Here is a 19,383-nt window from a genome sequence, read left to right on the forward strand (position 1 = left end):
TGAATTTTACAAGTCACAGCCTCTAGGACCTGATCCTTCTCCTTCCTTACGATAAAGCAAAAGGGTCTTCAGAAAAGTTACAGCTTAAAAAGAAATATGTATATGGGGCACCTGGGTGGCTCAGTGGGTTAAAGCCTCTGCCTTCGGCTCAGGTCATGATCCCAGGGTCTTGGGATCGAGCCCCACATCGGGCTCTCTGCTCAGCGGGGAGCCTGCTTCCTCCTCTCTCTCCCTGCCTGCCTCTCTGACTAGTTACAATCTCTGTCTATCAAATAAATAAATAAAATCTTTAAAAAAAAAAAAAAAAAAGAAACATGTATGTTTTTAAATTCCTTAACAGAGGGCTTAAAGATTAGTGTCAGGAAAACAAAAGCATACATTAAGAAAGTAAAACATGAAAAAAAATTTTACTACTTTTTTAAAAAGATATTTTATTTATTCATTTGAGAGAGAAAGAGAGCACGAGCGAGAGAGCAAGAGTGCGAGCAGGGGAGAGGGTCTGAGGGAGAAGGAAAAGCAGACCTACCCAAGACTCATCCCAAGACCTCAGGATCATGACCTGAAGGAAGATGCTTACCCTGAGCCAACCAACACATTTTTTTTCTACTTTTGAAAAGATAAAGCAGCATAAGATAGATTTTTGAATCCCACTTCAGGGCCAGAAAGGTCAAGGAAGGAGAAAGTCCACTGTAGGAGCTGATAAAGTTATGTTAATGCATGGCACAGGAAAATGAAGAGTCCCCATTTCTGCTTCATCTCTATCTTCTCTGTCAGGAGGATGATCTTCAGAGCAGAAATAACATGCATACAACTCAGCAAATCTTGAAGAAAGTAGAGTCCATACTAGTGATCTCATACTCGTAAGAGTGATGATCAGGAGGTAGCCAATATGGATTCAATAAGAATAAGCCATAGCAGATTTATGTCTTGTTTTGATTGGTTTGACTAGTAGATCAGATGAAACATAATATCTGTATATCAGTAAGACAATTAAAATTTTTAGGACATCTTTTGAGATAAGGTAAGGAAATACTACGGTGTGGGTTTTGGTTTTTCTTTTGTTTGGGGGGAGCAAACTTTGATGTCACTGAAAAAATAAGGGGGGACACCTGGGTGGCTCAGTCGGTTAAACTTGTGGCTTCAGCTCAGGTCATGATTCCGGAGTCATGACCCTGCTCAGCAGGGAGCCTGGTTTCCCTTTGCTTGCTGCCCCCCCTCCACTTGTGTTCTCTCTCTGACAAATAAATAAATAAAATCTAAAAAAATAATAATAAAAATTAAATAAAAATTTTAAAATGAGGGTTCTTTTGTCTAATAAGTTTAGATAATACTGGGTTAAACAAAGTTAAACATATTTCTTTATAGCAAGACATTCAGAGTCTTTACTATTATTACATGTATATTATGACTGTCTAAAAAGGGATTGAAGGAGGACACCTGGGTGGCTCAGTTGGTTAAGCATCTGCCCTCGGCTCAGGTCATGATCCCAGAGCCCTGGGATCAAGTCCCGCATCAGCCTCCTTGCTCAGCGGAGAGCCTGCTTCTCCCTTTCCCTCCCCCTGCTGCTCCCCATGCTTGTGTGTTCTCTCTCTCTCTCTGACAAACAAATAAAATCTTTTAAAAAATAAATAAAGGGGCGCCTGTGTGGCTCAGTGGGTTAAGGCCTCTGCCTTCGGCTCAGGTCATGATCCCAGGGTTCTGGGATTGAGCCCCGCATCGGGCTCTCTGCTCTGCGGACAGCCTGCTTCCTCCTCTCTCTCTCTCTGCCTGTCTCTCTGCCTACTTGTGATCTCTGTCTGTCAAATAAATAAATAAAATCTTTAAAAAAAATAAATAAAAATAAAAATAGAAAGTGGTTAAAAGATGATGCATCTCCCAACTTATCTGACCCATGTCAAAGAGAATGTATAAGATTAACATCCCACAGAACACACTTGTGAAACCACCAGCATTGACTAATGTGCAGTAACCTGGAGAAAATTCTCTAGTGCTAACCTCTAACCTCAGCCATGCTCTGGCTAGTATACCTACCAAAAATTGGATCAGAAAATTAAAGGTATGCTCATCAAACCTGAACCTGGGAAGGACTGCTAGAATGCTGAATCCAAATAGATTTCAACAAGGTTTATTAATGGGTTGGATTGGAATGTAATTAATTAAATGACCCAATTCTATTTCTAGAACTCCAAAACAACCTGGGAAAAGGAAGAGCAACTATGAGAAAGGCTATTGAGGTTCTATTTGACTACAAGCTCAATATGATTTAACAGTGTGTTGCAACTACCGGAAAAGCTTACATGTGAACACAGTATCCTCAATGAGACCGGTGATGACGGCTCATGAAACAAGTCAAATGAGAAACAGTTAAAGAGAAGAAGAGAAGTTAAGCACAACATCTGGTTGGCTCAAATATCTGAAGAGCTATAAGGTGAAAGAGGCTCACCCCTTACGAGCCTCAGAAGACAAACAGGAGCATGGATGAAAACTACAGGGAGAGAGATCTGATTTCAACAATTGGAATCACCCCAAAAATGGAAAGAGTGGCCTCTGTTGGTGGCAAGTTCCTTGTCACAAGAAGTACAAATGCTTTATTGTCACATATTAGAAGATTTACAAGTAACTCATGCATGGATTGGTAGGAAGAGGGGCAACTGAACTGTACAAAAGCATTTGGCATAGTGTCTGATATAAGAGATATTCAATAAGTGTTGATGTCTTTTCTTTTTTTCCTTACCCTGGGATCCAATTAATCTATAGAAGATAGCAACCCTTTAAAAAATATTCTGCCAGTGACTTACCATATCTTTATTAAACCTATGTACTAATGATGGGCTTGTTGACCACTGATCCTGAACTGCTAATTCAGATGTTTGGCTATTCAAAGGATACTCCTAGTATAAAAATATTTCAACCTTCTTGAATCAAACTTTGAAGCCACAAAACACTTCTGATTTTACAGCAGAATGTGAGCTACTACAAACATTTGTATCCATTCAGGTTTAGTGTACATTCACAAAGAAAAATTTCAGACAATTTCATGACAATTTCAGAGCCCATAATATTTTACAGTTTATTAAAAGTCTACTGGATGAAGAATAACACTTCAATGTACATTTATAACTCAAAGTGGGCTAGAAAATTGTCCAAGAATTCTGAACAATATAAAACTTGAGGAAAGATATAAGCTTATAGACACACCAGGCACAGGATTTCCAGGTAGCTGAGGACAATGAAGGCTGCCTAAATCTCTTCTCTCTCCATATCCTCCAAAAACAACATAGAATGACAAGAACTGCACAAAACCATACCTCCACAAAACTAGACAAGAGAAAGCCCCAAACTTTGAAGTATCTATAAGTGAAGGGGAGAAAAGGGAAAAGCATGACCAAATCCCAGTTAGCGATTGCTCATGCTCCCACAACAAGCCTTGGGGGGCCCTGAAGAAAAACTATGCAGAGGAGAGAAGAGAAACACTACAATAGTTCTAAAGCTACCACCTGGGGCACCTTAGTGGTTTTGTCCCTTAAATGTCTGCATTCAGCTCAGGTCATGATCCCAGGGTCCTCAGCAGGAAGCCTGTTTCTCTTCTGCCCCTCCCCCCTACTCATGCTCCCTTTCTCTGGCTCTCAAAAATAAATAAAATTTTTAAAAATAAAATAAAATAAATAAATAAAACCACGACTGGGAAGAGAAAGACCCCCCCACAAATGTGAAAAGAGTGAACAATATTACTACAGATCAAAGCATGACTGCAGGGAAGGGTCTGAAAGGTACAGAGATTCAAGGTGGTAATCTGTGAAAAGCAGATTAGCAGATTAGCTCTGGAAGAAAAAAGAGGGGGAGCGAAAAAGAAAGGGAAAGGTGTCCTTTGGCAGCTGGATAGTGAAAGATGCAAAGGGAGAAACCTTTAGGGTCCTGCAAGACAAAAAAGAAAGAGAGAGAAATCGGAGGACACACAACCCATTTTTCAAAAAAATCCACTACAGATATAAGACATTACTACCCTGACATAAAAGGGAGCCACAGAACCAGGAATCACCCCATATCACAATGCAATAAAACTAAAAAGCATTTTTTAAAAGATTTTATTTATTTATTTGACAGAGGGAAAAAGACAGCAAGAGAGGGAACACAAGCAGGGGGAGGGGGAGAGGGAGAAGCAGGCTCCCCACTGATCGGGGAGCTGGATGCAGGGCTTGATCCCAACACCTAGGATCATGACCTGAGCCAAAGGCAGACACTTAACAACTAAGTCACCCAGGCACCTCAAAACTAAAAATTATTAATAAATTTAAAAAATTAAGAGGCGCTTGGGTGGCTTAGTCAGTTAAGTGTCTGACTTGATTTTGGCTGAGATCATGATTTCAGGGTTGTGATACTGAGCTCCAAGCTGGCCATGGAGTCTGCTTAAGATTCTCTCTCCCCATCTTCCTCTGCCCCTCTGCACTGCCACGGCTGGCCCATATGCACACACATGCTCTCTCTAAATAAATAAATAAAGTAAAATAAAATAAGATAAAAGTACATCTAGAAATTTTAAAAATATTTCCATGAAACAACTCCTAGGTAAAAAATAAATTATTAAAGAAATGCAAATGGAAATTATAAAATTCACTGTAAACACTTCATATCACAATCAATGTGATATGTTTAAAGCAGTAATCAGGAAAACACATAGCACTAAACACAAGAAAGAAAGAATAATAAATGTAATATTATTTGGCAATGAAGAGGAATAATGCCCTTGTACATGCTATGCATGAATGAACTGGGAAGACATTATACTAAGTGAAAGAATCCAGTCACAAAGGCCACATATTATGATTCCATTTAAATAAAATATCCAGAATATGCAAATCCATAAAAACAGAAAACAGACTAGTGGCTGCCAAGTGCCTGAGAGGAGTGGATAATGGGGACGACCACTAATGGGTATGGGGCTTCCTTTTGGGGTGATGAAAATGTTCTGAGATTAGGTAGCGGTAATGGTTGCACAACTCTGAATATAATAAAAATCACTGAGTTGTACACTTGAAAAGAGTGACTTTAATGGGATGTGAATTATATCTCAATAAAGTTGTCATTAAAAAGAAAGAAAATGTATTAGATTTCCAAATAACAAACTAGAAAAACAACAACTGAAGTAAACTAAAAGAAAGTACAAGGAAGATAAAAGCAGAAATTAATTTGGTAAAGAATAAAAAGAGTAGGGCGCCTGGGTGGCTCAGTGGGTTAAGCCGCTGCCTTCGGCTCAGGTCATGATCTCAGGGTCCTGAGATCGAGTCCCATGTCGGGCTCTCTGCTCAGCGGGAGCCTGCTTCCTTCTCTCTCTCTCTACCTGCCTCTCTGTCTATTTGTGATCTCGCTCTGTCAAATAAATAAATAAAATCTTAAAAAAAAAAGAATAAAAAGAGTAGACATAATCAAGATCTTGTTATTTTAAAAATTTACAAATAGGCAAACTACTACTAATTTAATTTTTAAAAGGAGAAAGCATGAAAACACAAAAAATAAAAAGTAACAAGAGAAGGGCACCTGGGTGGCTCAGTTGATTGAGCCTTGGTTGGTTTGGTTTCAGCTGGTTGACTTTGGTTGACTTGGTTTCAGCTCAGGTCCTGATCTCAGAGTCTTGGGATGGAGCTCTGAGACATGTTCACCACTTAGTGGGGAGTCTGCTTGAGATTCTCTCCCTCCTCCTCTCCCTCTACCCTTCCCTGCTCATGCTTGCACACTCAAATAAATAAATCAATCTTAAAAAAAAAATAACAAGAGGAAAATACCATTGAAATAGAAACAATTTTAAAATTGTAAAAGACTACTTTTCTGACTTCTATATAAAGATTTGGAAATCTAAATGAAATGGATAATTTCCTAGAGATATACAGACTGCCCCAAATGACCTCACTAAAGATATTTAAACATAAATATATAGGGGCACCTGGGTGGCACAGTCATTAAAGTGGCTGCCTTCGATTCAGGTCATGATTCCAGGGTCCTGGGATTGGGCCCTGCATCAGGCTCCCTGCTCAGTGGGGAGCCTGCTTCTCCATCTCCTACTCTGCCTGCTTGTGTTCCCTCTCTCGCTGTGTCTTTCTATGTCAAATAAATAAAATCTTAAAAAATAAATAAAAATTAAAAATAAAAGCAATACTAAAAGCAACTAAAAATTGGGTCTGCTTTAAACAGAAACATAAATAGATAGATATAAACGACCAAGCAACTACCAAAATGAAAAAAAGAGAGAGAAAAACAGGCCAAGATGGTTTCACAGGGAATTCTACCAAACCTACAAAGTATTATAGTCCCAATACTCCACAAACTGTATCAGAGCATTAAAAGTAAAGAAAGGCTTCTTATTTCTTTTTATAAGGGAAGTATAAAATTAATACAACTTGGTATTCAAACAAAGAAAAAAGACAGGGAAAAAGATAAAGACAAAGGAGAAAAGAAAATTATACATCAATATTACTTACAAATGTTGATTTAAAGTACTACATAAAATAAAATAGTGACAGAATCTAACCCCCACACACAAAAATCAATACATCATGACCAAGTGTCATTCATTTCAGATATGCAAAGTTGGTTCAATATCAGCAATCCATTAATAAAATATTCTAATAATAGATCTAAATGAGAGACATAATGCAGTTAATTCAAGAGGTCCTGGAAAAAGCCTTTAACAAAATACAATTTCCCATTCCTGAAAGATAAGAAAGGAAAACAACTCAAAAAAACAACTGATGAATACTTTCTGAACACAACAAAATTATATATGTATATATATACACACACATATATTTATGAGCCTGAAGCCAGCAGCCAGAATCTTATTTAATGGGATAATAACATCTCCCATAATGAATTGTTGTAAGGATTGATTAAGACAATAAGACAATATAGGTATGGAAATTCATCCATTCATTCAACAAATATTTATTGAGTATTTACATATGCTAGGGACTATAGAAGAGAAAGGAAAAAACAAACCAACTTTTTTCTGTCTAGATTACATGCCAAGCACTGTACTAAGCTGGGTATATTGAAAGTAAACAAAACAGACAGGGATCCTGCTTTCATGGAGTTTACAGAATAATGAAGAAGACAAAAATTAAACAAATAGAAACACACAACATATATATGAATGTAAATATTGCCAGATGCTATGAAGAAAAGCAATAGGGGGTTATCTATGAGCGAGAATAACAGGAAGACCTACTTCAATTTGAATGGTCTAAGACAGGCTTTCTTTGAAGATTAATTAATTACAGAACACCTGTTTTGTGCCAAGCACTGATCTCACTAACAGTCACTGAATAGGGAATAAAACAAAACTCGGTGGCCTTATAGAACTTAGATTCTGGCTAGGAGAGACAGTCAATAAAGAAAAAATACATATGCCAAATTTTTATGTGTTCTATAAAATAGTAAAGTAGGAGACAGAGGATAGGGAGTTCTGGGAAAGAGGGTGATGAAAGAAGCAGATGACAATGTTGAAGCAAAGACCTGATGGAGTAAGCACTGATGGGATCTTAGAGTAGAGAATTCCAGAAGTTGAAACAGTAAGGTTCTGCCTGAAGTAGGAATGTGCTTACTGTTCTCAAAAACAGAACAGATAATGTGGCTAAAGTACAAGGGGGAAAGAACAAAATGGTAAGAGATGAGGTCAGAAAGCTACAGAGGGTGGGAGACCAGTCTGTGTAGAAGTTTGTAGCTATAATAAGACTTCTAAGTTTCAATCTGAGTGTGATGAGAATACATGGAGAGTTTTGAGCAAAGGAGTGAAATGATCTGGCTTATATTTTAGACACACTGTTCTGAAGGAGGATTTAGACTATAATATAGGTACCAAGTACTGCGTTGTCCTTCCCACTGCTCAAAATAAAGTTGTTTCTTAACTACACCTGTCTGTTATACTCCTATAGCAGCCAGGGATGGTTGGTTACATACATGCCAATAAAATTAAATATTGATTTGACTGGGGATTTTTTAATTAAAAAACAAAACAAACAAAACACTGCTCTGGCTATAAAGTACAGATTTGCCTGCAGAGATACAGAAGCAAAAGCAGAAAAACTGGGCGCCTGGGTGGCTCAGTGGGTTAAAGCCTCTGCCTTCGGCTCAGGTCATGGTCCCAGGGTCCTGGGATTGAGTCCCACATCGGGCTCTCTGCTTCGCCGGGAGCCTGCTTCCTCCTCTCTCTCTGCCTGCCTCTCTGCCTAGTTGTGATTTCTCTCTGTCAAATAAATAAAATATTAAAAAAAAAAAAAAGCAGAAAAACCAATTAGGACTTCTACAATCCAGGTAAGAAATGATGGTGGTATGCACTGTATTATAAGTGCATGAAAGGGTGAGAAACGGATACTGAAAAATGAGTGAAAAGGTTTGCCAATACAGTGAATGTCAAGTTCAAGTAGAATCAAAAACACCTTCAAGGTTTTTGGCCAAAGGTCCTAGAAAGATGGAATTACCATTTACTGAATGGGGAAAATTTCAGGAAGAACAGAGGGAAAAGGGGGGAGTTCAGGGAAAGAATTAGGACCTCAGTTTTAGACCTATTAAATTTGAGATGCCAATTAGACATCCAAGTAGAGATACTTTTGTAAAGTGTTGGAGATATGAGACAAGTTGTTTTTTTTTTTCTTTAAGACCTAAAGGATGGGGGTGCCTGGGTGGCTCAGTCAGTTTAGCGTCTGACTCTTGATCTCAGCTCAGGTCTTGATCTTGGGGTTGTGAATTCAAGCCCCTTCTTGGGCTCCATGCTGGGCATGGAACCTACTTTAAAAAAAAAAAAAAAAAGGAAGGGGGCACCTGGGTAGCTCAGTGCGTTAAGCCTCTGCCTTTGACTCAGGTCATGATCTCAGGGTCCTGGGGTCGAGGCCTGCATCAGGGTCTCTGCTTAGTGGGGAGCCTGCTTCCCCTTCTCTCTTTGCCTGCCTCTCTGCCTACTTATGATTGGTCTCTGTCAAATAAATAAACAAAATCTTTGGGGAAAAAAAAAAGGATGAGGACAGATGACCGTGAAAGAATGGAGTAAAGAGCACTGTAGCCAAAGGGAAGGGAATATGAGACTCTAAGGCAGAAAACACTTTGGCTTACTGAAGACACAGAAAAAAGGCCAGTGTGCTTAAACCCAGGAGACTATACAACCAAGATGAAAACAATAAGAAATCATTTTTTAAAATACAGAGTCTCCTTATTCTACAATAACAAATGATACATATTTTGGTACCTAAATGGTACAGACTATGTCCCTGACAAAACTCATATGTTGAAGCCCTAACCCTCAATGTAATGGTATTTGGAAATGGGACTCCTTGGAGGTAATTAGAGTAGATGAGGTCATGAGGGTGAGGCCTTCATGATGGGTTAGTGCCCTTCTCTTTTTAAAAAGGGGAAGAGAAAGATGTTTTCTTCTCTCACTATGTCTCTCTCATTCTCTCTCTCTGCACCCACACACAAAAAAGAGGTCATCTGAGTATACATAAAAAAGCTATCTTGCACCTTGATCTTAGACTTCCCAGCCTCTAGAATTGTGAGAAATGAAGTTTTGTTATTTGAGCTACTCAGTCTGTGGTATTTTGCTATAGCAGCCTGAGCAGACTAATATACTGGAATTGGGGTTACACTAAACAAAAATGTAAAATATGGGAATGGCTTTGGAAACAGAAGATAGTTATAAGGAAACTGCTAGTGAAAGCCTAAAGTGCCTTAAATAAACTATTAATAGAAGCCTCCAGATGCTTTGAGGATGCTATTGGTGAAGGTTTGCAAAATGATAAAACCTTACTGAGGACTAGAGGAAAGGAGAGCCTTGCCACAATAGGAGCAGAAATTATAATAACTATTATCTGCAGTTATGTGAAAATTAGATAAGGAAAATATTGAAGGTGCTACATGGTTTCTTCTTGCGTTTATAGGGAAAAATCCATATTGCTATATTGAGGAAAGGGCTGTTAAACAAAAAGAATTCAGGACTTGATGGACTTGAAAATTCAAGTTTCTCAAAATGGGAAAAAATGCTAAAATTAAGAAATGGCATTTGAGCAAAGATCAAATCCAGGGCACTGCCAGGAAAAAATGATCCAAAGATGAGGCCCAGGGTGTGACAAATCTTTTGTTAAAGATCTGAGATCAGAAGTGATGCCTCAGAATATAGTTTGAATAGAAAACAGCCCTCTAAAGAGAAAAAGCCTCTGCCTCACAAATCCTCTATCAAAGAACTACAAGGAAGCTTAAGAATGTTGTCCCTTAGCCATCTCAGAAAGAACCCAAGGAAGAAGAGAGCTTATCTCAAAGGGATTTCCAGGTGTAGCTTTTTGTTTAATGGAGAGACCCAAGGAGATTCACAAGAGACCCACAAAATTCTTAAGATAAAAATAATCTACATAGAGGATTCTTGGGTATTAACATTCTATTTTTTACCTGGTAGGTGGTTTTGGTCACAGTGAGGAGCTCTGTGAGAATTCAATAAGCTCTATATTTATGTTTTGTGTACTTCTCTGTATTGAGTTTTAATGCTCAAAAATGAGAAAATTTTTAAAAAACATTTTATTTATTTATTTGACAGAGATCAAAAGTAGGCAGAGAGGCAGGCAGAGAGAGAGAAGGGGAAGCAGGCTCCCTGCTGAGCAGAGAGCCTGATGCGGGGCTCTATCCCAGGACTCTGGGATCGTGACCTGAGCCAAAGGCAGAGGCTTAACCCACTGAGCCGCCCAGGCGCCCAACAATGAAAATTTTTAACTTAAAAAAAAAATGCGGGGGGGGGGGGTTGGGAGAGGGAGAGGGGGGTTATGGACATTGGGGAGGGTATGTGCTATGGTGAGTGCTGTGAAGTGTGTAAACCTGGCGATTCACAGACCTGTACCCCTGGGGATAAAAATACATTATATGTTTATAAAAAAATAAGAAATAAATAAAAAAATTTTAAAAAATGCTGGGTTCAACCCACTAACTCAATTCCATTATTTCCTAGCAGGTCACAATCCACAGTTTGAAAAATTATGGTCTAGGTAAGAACTGTGGTAGTGAAAGGAACTGAAAGGAAGAAACATTTGGAGTCTGCAGGTAGGAATGACACAGGACATAACGAGGGACTAGAATAGGGGAAAAGGAGGGAGAAGTGTCAAAGATGATTCATGTTACTTTTTTTTTTAAGATTTTATTTATTTATTTGACAGAGAGAGATCACAAGTAGGCAGAAAGGCAGGCAGAGAGGAAGGGAAGCAGGCTCCCTGCTGAGCAGAGAGCCCCACGTGGGGCTGGATCCCAGGACCCTGGGATCATGACCTGAGCCGAAGGCAGAGGCTTAAACCACTGAGCCACTCAGGTGTCCTGATGATTCATGTTTCTGCTTTGATTATCTAAATGGATAGAAGTGTCACTTACTGAGATGAGAAAAACTAGAAAATGAACAAGTTTAAAATTACGGGAGAACACAATTAAGAGTCTGCATCCGAACATATTAAATTTGGGACACTGGGTAGCTCTGTCAGTTAAGCATCTGCCAGGGTCCTGGGATCGAGCCCTGGCACTGGGCTCCATGTTCAGTGGTAAGCCTACTCCTCCCTCTGCCTGCTGCACCCCCTGCTTGTGCTCTGTCTCTCTCTCTCTTACCAAAAAAAAAAAAAAATCTTTTAAAAAATAAAAATGAGGGGCGCCTGGGTGGCTCAGTGGGTTAAAGCCTCTGCCTTCGGCTCAGGTCATGATCCCAGAGTCCTGGGATCAAGCCCCACATCGGGCTCTCTGCTCTGTGGGGAGCCTGCTTCCTCCTCTCTCTCTGCCTGCCTCTCTGCCTACTTGTGATCTCTGTCTGTCAAATAAATAAATAAAATCTTTAAAAAAATAAAATAAAAATGAACATGTTAAATTTGAGATGCCTATTAAAGAAACAAGCAGAGATCCAAGATGCCAACTAGATATGTGAGTACAGAGGCCATCACTGGCCCCCCTCTCCCTGCAAATATATTACTTTGGGTATTTTTTCCTCATAGGAAATAATATAGGACTAATAACTAACTGAAATTATCTTCACTTTTTTCATGTGTTATTGTCTGACTCAAACTAGAATTTAAGCAAAAATTTCACATCTCATCTGCTTATTGACAGCTTGTGAATGAATGCACTAATACACTTAATTATTTTTCCCTCTTAAATGTCCTTTTAGGTCTATCTTTGTAGTTTCCTACCACAAAAGAAATGAAATATATTTCCCTATCCCTTGATTCCAAGTTTGCCATTAACTTGCTTTGGTAAACAGCCTAAATTTCAAAAGGCTTTACATGTTGCAGATAACTCCCTTGTCCTCCTGCTGTCACCATGAAAAGGACATGCCTGGGCCAGCTCTCTGGTCCCAGGAAGAGGAGAGACATATGACCCTGCCAACAAGAGTAGAACAGAGCTTCCAACTAATCAATAGTCATATGATTAACCCAAACAAGATCTGAGCTCAGCTTAGATGAGCTGATTCCCAATCTACTAATTTGTAAACTCTAATAATAAATAATTATTTTTTAAAATCACTGAGTTTTGGCATGCTTTATTACAAAGCAATAGCAAACTAATATACTGCTATAGTCCAATGCCTAGAACAGTACCTAGAATATAATGAGAGCTCAAAAAATATTTTTTTTTCTCTCTTTTTTTTTTTTCTAAAGATTTATTTATTTGACAGACAGAGATTACAAGCAGGCAGAGAGGCAGGCAGAGAGAGAGAGAGGAGGAAGCAGGCTCTGCGCTAAGCAGAGAGCCCGATGCGGGGCTCGATCCCAGGACCCCGGGACCATGACCTGAGCCGAAGGCAGAGGCTTTAACCCGCTGAGCCACCCAGGCGCCCCTCAAAAAATATATATATATTTTTTTTTTTTAAAGATTTATTTATTTGACAGATAGAGATTACAAGTAGGCAGAGAGGCAGGCAGAGAGAGAGAGAGGAGGAAGCAGGCTCCCAGCCAAGCAGAGAGCCCGATGCGGGGCTCGATCCCAGGACCCTGGGATCATGACCTGAGCTGAAGGCAGAGGCTTTAACCCGCTGAGCCACCCAGGCGCCCCTCAAAAAATATTTTAATTGAAAAGGAAATGGACAAGGAATAGCCAAAGAGGTAAGAAAAACCAGGAGAATGAGATGTCATGAAAGCCAAGAGAAGAGTAAGTTTTAAAGAAGGAAGTGGTCAAAGGGATTAATGGTGATGAAGTTTGTTAAATTAGGATTGAAATGTATGTACTGGATATGGCAACATGGTGTTCAGTGGTAGCCTTAAGAATGGAGGGAATCCAGATTGGAATGGACTGAGTTTAAAAATGTAGGAAATAGCTATAAGAAAGAAAATTCTCATGGCCAAAAACTAGCAATGCTCCTCCCACCATTCTTCCTTGAAGATTTTTTTTTCCTTTCTAATTATTTGGTCTATCAAACAACCTGGGATATTTTTTCCTAGAGAGAACAGGAATATTGATGTTTGAGTATGATCATTTCCTTTCTTAGCTAATGGTACACAGCAAGGCACTGATTCAGGGTCATACAATTAAAAAAAAAAAAAATCCTATCTGCACTATCCCATGCTTTAACTAACTGCTAAGGCAAGCCAATCATTGATCATCAGTCAAAAAATTAGGACGTTTACCTACAAAATGCGAATCAACTATGAAATTTAAATCTAAGAAAACATTGTGAAATGACAGATGATGGATTCTTGGTGAAATCAAGTACTAAGAATTAAATTTGGCTATATAAACATATTACCAACAGCATGCTTTAAGTGTCATCATATTCAGAACTGATGAACCTCAATTTATAGTTTATGATTAAAGGGGACAAGATTTATGTTATTTTTCCTATTTTAATTTCTTGGTGTGGAACACTCTACGTACTGCCCATATGCTGTCCTATATATAAATATTTTCTCTAAAACTAAATCCTAGGTGGACTATTTCTCCAATTTAATTCAAAAACCGTTTTATATCTTATATATCCTAGCATTGTCCACAGATCCTGAATAAATTCCTGTTGTTTCTCATCACATGCATATAATTACCAATAGGCCTTAAAATTTTTTTAACATACCGTATTTTTCCATGTGCTCTTTTCCAGCACACGCAAACATCTGAGGAGCAAGTGGTTTGTTAGACAATCCATATTTATTGATCAGGACCTCAAGATGTTTATCAATTGGGTTGGTCCTATTTGAAGACTAAGAGAGAGGGAAAAAATTAGTAAGTACGTGACATGATAATTGTCTCTTTTGACTATTACAGTGTTACTAAGACATATACATATTCTAAGCACACAGTAAAGCAAAAATAAGCAATGTGAATAAAATCAGTCAGAAAATGCTTTGCAGGGAAACATGGAAAGGAAAAACAATCAAGTGAGGAATTAATTTTTCACGAAATATTTATAAAGAATCCAGTGGGGGGGGGATGCCTGGGTAGCTCAGTCAGTGCCCAGCTCTTGGTTTCAGCTCAGGTCATGACTATCCCCACATAGTCTCATGGGATTGAGCCCCGTGTTGGGTTCTGCACTCAACGTGGAGTCCGTTTTGGATTCTCTCTCCCTCTCCCTCTGGCTCTCTCTCTCTCCTGAATAAATAAATAAAATCCTTAAAAAATAATAAGAAAATAAAAATAAAGACTCCAGTAGGTACCCATAACTACTCAAGATGCTGGGGATACAATGTGAATAAAATAGGTAAAGCCTCTGCTCATCTGGCATTTACATCTGCGGCAGGGAGGGGCAAAGATAGAAGATAAAAATAAATTAAAATGTAAATAGGGGTGCCTGGGTGGCTCAGTCAGTTGAGAATCTTACTACTGCTTTGAGCTCAGGTCATGATCTCAGGGTTGTGGGATCAAGCTCTGCCTCAGTTCTGTGCTCAGTGCTGAGTCTGCTTGTCCCTCTCCTTCTGCTCCTCCCCCACTCACTTGCTCTCTCACTTTCAAATACATAAATCTTTTTTAAAAATGTAAATAATATTATTTTCCTACCCCCCAAACCCCCCACATTGCATCTCCGCAAGATGGGATCGGGAGGGAGGCAAACCATAAGAGACTCTTACTGTCACAAAACAAACTGAGAGTAAAAACAAAAACAAAAACAAAAAAACTGAGGGTGACTGGGGGAGGGGAGGGAGAGGGTGGTGGGGTTATGGACATTGGGGAAGGTATGTGATATGGTGAGTGCTATGAAGTGTGTAAACCTGGCGATTCACAGACCTGTACCCCTGGCTAATAATACATTATATGTTAATAAAAATAAATAAATAAATAAATAAATAATCTTTAAAAATGTAAATAATAATGTTATAAAGAAGAATAAATCCAAGCAAGGGAATAAAGACTAGAGATAGGAAGTGTTACTTTATTTTTTTTTTTTAAGATTTTATTTATTTGACACAGAGAGAGAGATCACAAGTAGGCAGAGAGGCAGGTGGTGGGGTGGGGCTGGGGGGGCTGGAAGCAGGCTCCTTGCTGAGCAGAGAGCCTGATGCGGGGATCGATCCCAGGACCCTGAGATCATGACCTGGGCTGAAAGCAGAGGCTTAACCCACTGAGCCACCCAGGCTCCCCAGGAAGTGTTACTTTAAACACAACTGTCAGGGAAGGTCTCACTGACCAACGATATTTGAGCAGGAATGTGAAGCAGTAAGGGGTAAGTCATTTGGGTAACCTTGTGAGAGAAGAATTCTAGGCAGAGGGAACAGCAACAAAAAGGATCCTAAGGCAGGAGCATGCTTGGGTGTTTGAGAAAAGAAGTGAATTAGGATGAGAATAAAGCAATACTCAGAAAGTATAATCACCTTTGCTTCTATGGTACTAGAGTACAAGAACATATTTCCTAACATTAATACTCCACAAAGGGAAAGCTAAGTTTCTTCTCAGTTTACCTACTAGATTATGAACTTCCTGAAGTCATGAATTCTTTTTTATTCTTTTTTTATTCTTTTTTTACCTTTGTACAAATACCCAGTGCCTAGCATATGGACTGAAACATAGAAAACATTCTATAAATAACTGTTGAACGAATAAATGAAGATTATTTTTTGGTCCACAAGGGTTTCCAGAGGGTATACTGTTCAGCCATTCTCTTTGAAGAAGAGAAAATAGTCTTTTTTATTTATTTAATTAATTAATTTATTTATTTATTTTGCGAGACTTGAACTCATGACCATGAGATCAAGACCTGAACTGAGATCAAGAATCAGATGCTCGGGGCGCCTGGGTGGCTCAGTGGGTTAAGCCTCTGCCTTCAGCTCAGGTCATGATCTCAGGGTCCTGGGATCGAGCCCCGCATCGGGCTCTCTGCTCAGCAGGGAGCCTGCCTCCCCTTTTCTCTCTGCCTGCCTCTCTGCCTACTTGTAATTTCTCTGTCTGTCAAATAAATAAGTAAAATCTTAAAAAAAAAAAAAAGAATCAGATGCTCAACCAACTGAGCTACCCAGGCACCCCAAGAAAAAATAATCTTAAAGGAAGAAAATAAGTTTCAGATGTGATAAACAGCTTGACAATCCAAAGTATACTTTAATATAAATGGGTCTTTTATAGTCTCTGAACACAGAAATCTAAAAAATAAGTACATATAATTATGTGTTTGGATGGCTACAGATGGAATTTTTTTCTGCCAAAAGAAATTTTGAAAAACAAAGTAAAAAAAGGGATGCTAATTAAAACAATGTGACTACAACATGATGGATTACACAAAACAGATTTATCCTTCTACATTAACCAACTAAAAACCTGGACAAAATATACAAAGCAATTGTTTTCAGACAATGTACAAGTAGAAAGCATTGTATAGTGACCCCTGAGTTAAGGAAAATAAATAAGATGAGCATTATGATTGTCCCCAGATTGCTACCTGTAAAGAGTAGGAAGAGTAACACAGAGTCCAGCAGTCTTTCTAAGTTGAAGAAACAGAGTTCAGAGAAACCAAGGCATCTAGAATTCACAGAAAAAAGAAAGATAGAGGGGTGGGGGCGAGCATATCACATGCTCTGAACACGCAAAGAGTGTTGAGTCTTCAGTGAGTCTGATCAATACATGAATATGAGGAAACTACTGAGATAAGGGGAAAAAAATCACTGGACAGGAGCAGACAGAACAATTCCCAATGCTCACACAGGGCCAGAAATAGTTTTTATTCTCAACAACCATAATAGAAAGATCCCTAACATATGGGGTATCAATAGAATCCTGAGGTTATTGCCTGAAAGGCCAGGCCAGATTAGCCTATGAATAAAGGCTGTTCTGATTCTACCTAACAGAGCTTAAAAGCAAGTCTCAAAAAGGATCAAACCGTTTCTAAAAGAAACTTGCCCAGAACATATCCCCACATAGTTAAAAGAATATAAAAATTCAACACCCAACAAAGTAAAATGTACAATGTCTAGCATCCAATCACAGATCATAAGGTATGTAATGAAAAAGAAAAATACGACCTGCAAAGAGTAGACTATCAATCAATAGAAAGACTTAGAAATGACACATGGTAGATTTAATAGATACCATTAAGAGGGTTCATAAATATACTCCAATTGTTCAAGAAGGCAGAAGCATAAGCATGACAATGAAAATATGGAAGAAATAAAAGAAGACCCACACAGAACCTTTAGAGATTTAAAAAAAATACAGTATCTGAAATGGAAAGTACAGTGAATGCAATTAACAGCAGACTAGACAATATAGCAGATTAGTGAACTTAGGTATATAACAAAAAAAACATGAAGAGAAAAAAAACTCTAAAAAAAATTAATAAAGCATCACTGAGTCATAGAACAACAATCATATTTAGTAAATGTATCACTGGAGTTCCAGAAAAAGAGAAAATGGGGAGAAAGAGAAGTCAGAAGAAAGATACTTAAGATATAATGGCTGGGGACACTGGGTGGCTCAGTCAGTTAAGCATCCAACTCTTGATTTTACATCAGGTCATGATCTCAGGGTTGTGATATCAAGTCCCCCATTAGCTCCATGCTCAGCACTGAGTCTGTTCCTCTCCCTCTCCTCCTCCTCCCACTCATGTTTTCTCTCTCTCTCTCTCTCTAATAAATAAAAAAATAAAATCAAAGACATAAAGACTGAAATTTTTCCAAATCTGATGAAAACTAGAACTCACACATCCAAGAACCTCAAGAAACACCAAGCACAAAAAACATGATAAAACTTCACCAAAGTACATCATAATAAAATTGGTTAAAATCAGTGACAAAATCTTAAAAGCAACCAGAGAAAAAGGCACGTTAAGAATATAGGAACAGGGCGCCTGGGTGGCTCAGTGGGTTAAGCCGCTGCCTTCGGCTCAGGTCATGATCTCAGGGTCCTGGTATCGAGTCCTGCATCAGGCTCTCTGCTCAGCAGGGAACCTGCTTCCTCCTCTCTCCCTCTCTCTGCCTGCCTCTTTATCTACTTGTGATCTCTCTCTGTCAAATAAATAAATAAAATCTTAAAAAAAAAAAAAAGAATATAGGAACAGAGGCAAGATAGCAGAGGTGTAGGTAACCTTGTTGCTGTTCCCCTGAATTGAGCTGGATATCTACCAAACCCACGAAATCAGCATGAGATGTAAGAATATCCATCTGGATCTCTACACTCAGAAAAACACAACCAAGGTGAGTGATGGCTTCCAATGCTCCAGATTTTCCTCAGGTTCATCTTGCCTGAGTCATGGTTGATATTTCGGACTCTGTACATTCCCTCAACCATCCCTCAAGAGAATGACTAGGAGGAAGAATTCCCAACAAAGGAAAGAACCAGAGACAATGGCCTCTGTCACAGACTTAATGGACATGGATCTAAGGAAGATGTCTGAAAAAGACTTCACAGTAACATTTATAAAGTTGCTATTTAGGTTTGAGAAAAGCATTAGTGACAGTATAGAATCTCTAAGGGCAGAATGTAGAGCTACTGTCGCCAAAATTAAAAATACTGTGAAGGAGATGCCATCTAAACTGGATACTCTGAATGCTGGGGTAAATGAGAAAGAAGAGCGAATTAGTGATCTAGAAGATAAGCTGATAGAAAGGAAGAAAGTCAAGAATGATAAAGATAAACAACTACAAGCTCATGAGATCAGAAGTAGAGACATCAATGACACCATGAAACATTCCAAAGTCAGAATTATTGAGGTCCTTAAGGGGGTGGAGAGAGAGAGAGGACAAGGATATATACTTGAGCAAACCATAGATGAGAACTTACCTAATCTGGGGAAGAAAAGAAGGATCTGTGTCCAAGAGGCAGAAAGGACCCCTCCCAAGATCAATAAAAATAGACCAATGCCCCATTATATAATAGTAAAACTTGCTTATCTTAGAGCCAAGGCAGCTATCCTGAGAGCAGCTAGGAGGAAGAGATGTCTTATCTACAGAGGGAGGAACATCAGAATAACATTAG

General features: G+C 38.8%; 1 protein-coding gene and 1 non-coding gene across 2 annotated transcripts in view; one reads left to right on the top strand and one right to left on the bottom strand.

Moving 5' to 3' along the window:
• The window catches only part of SCP2 (sterol carrier protein 2), a 110,528-nt gene that overhangs the window by 65,432 nt on the left and 25,713 nt on the right, over positions 1–19,383 (bottom strand). Inside the window, exon 6 of the mRNA XM_046007295.1 lies at positions 14,063–14,189. Within this exon, the coding sequence (XP_045863251.1) occupies positions 14,063–14,189 (127 nt within the window). The remainder of the gene's footprint in view (positions 1–14,062; positions 14,190–19,383) is intronic.
• Positions 7,821–7,952, top strand: LOC123928576. The gene has a single exon (XR_006815779.1). It is a non-coding gene; the product is annotated as a small nucleolar RNA SNORA63 (small nucleolar RNA).

Source organism: Meles meles, chromosome 1, assembly GCF_922984935.1.
Source record: "Meles meles chromosome 1, mMelMel3.1 paternal haplotype, whole genome shotgun sequence".
Taxonomy (NCBI): Eukaryota; Metazoa; Chordata; class Mammalia; order Carnivora; family Mustelidae; genus Meles; species Meles meles.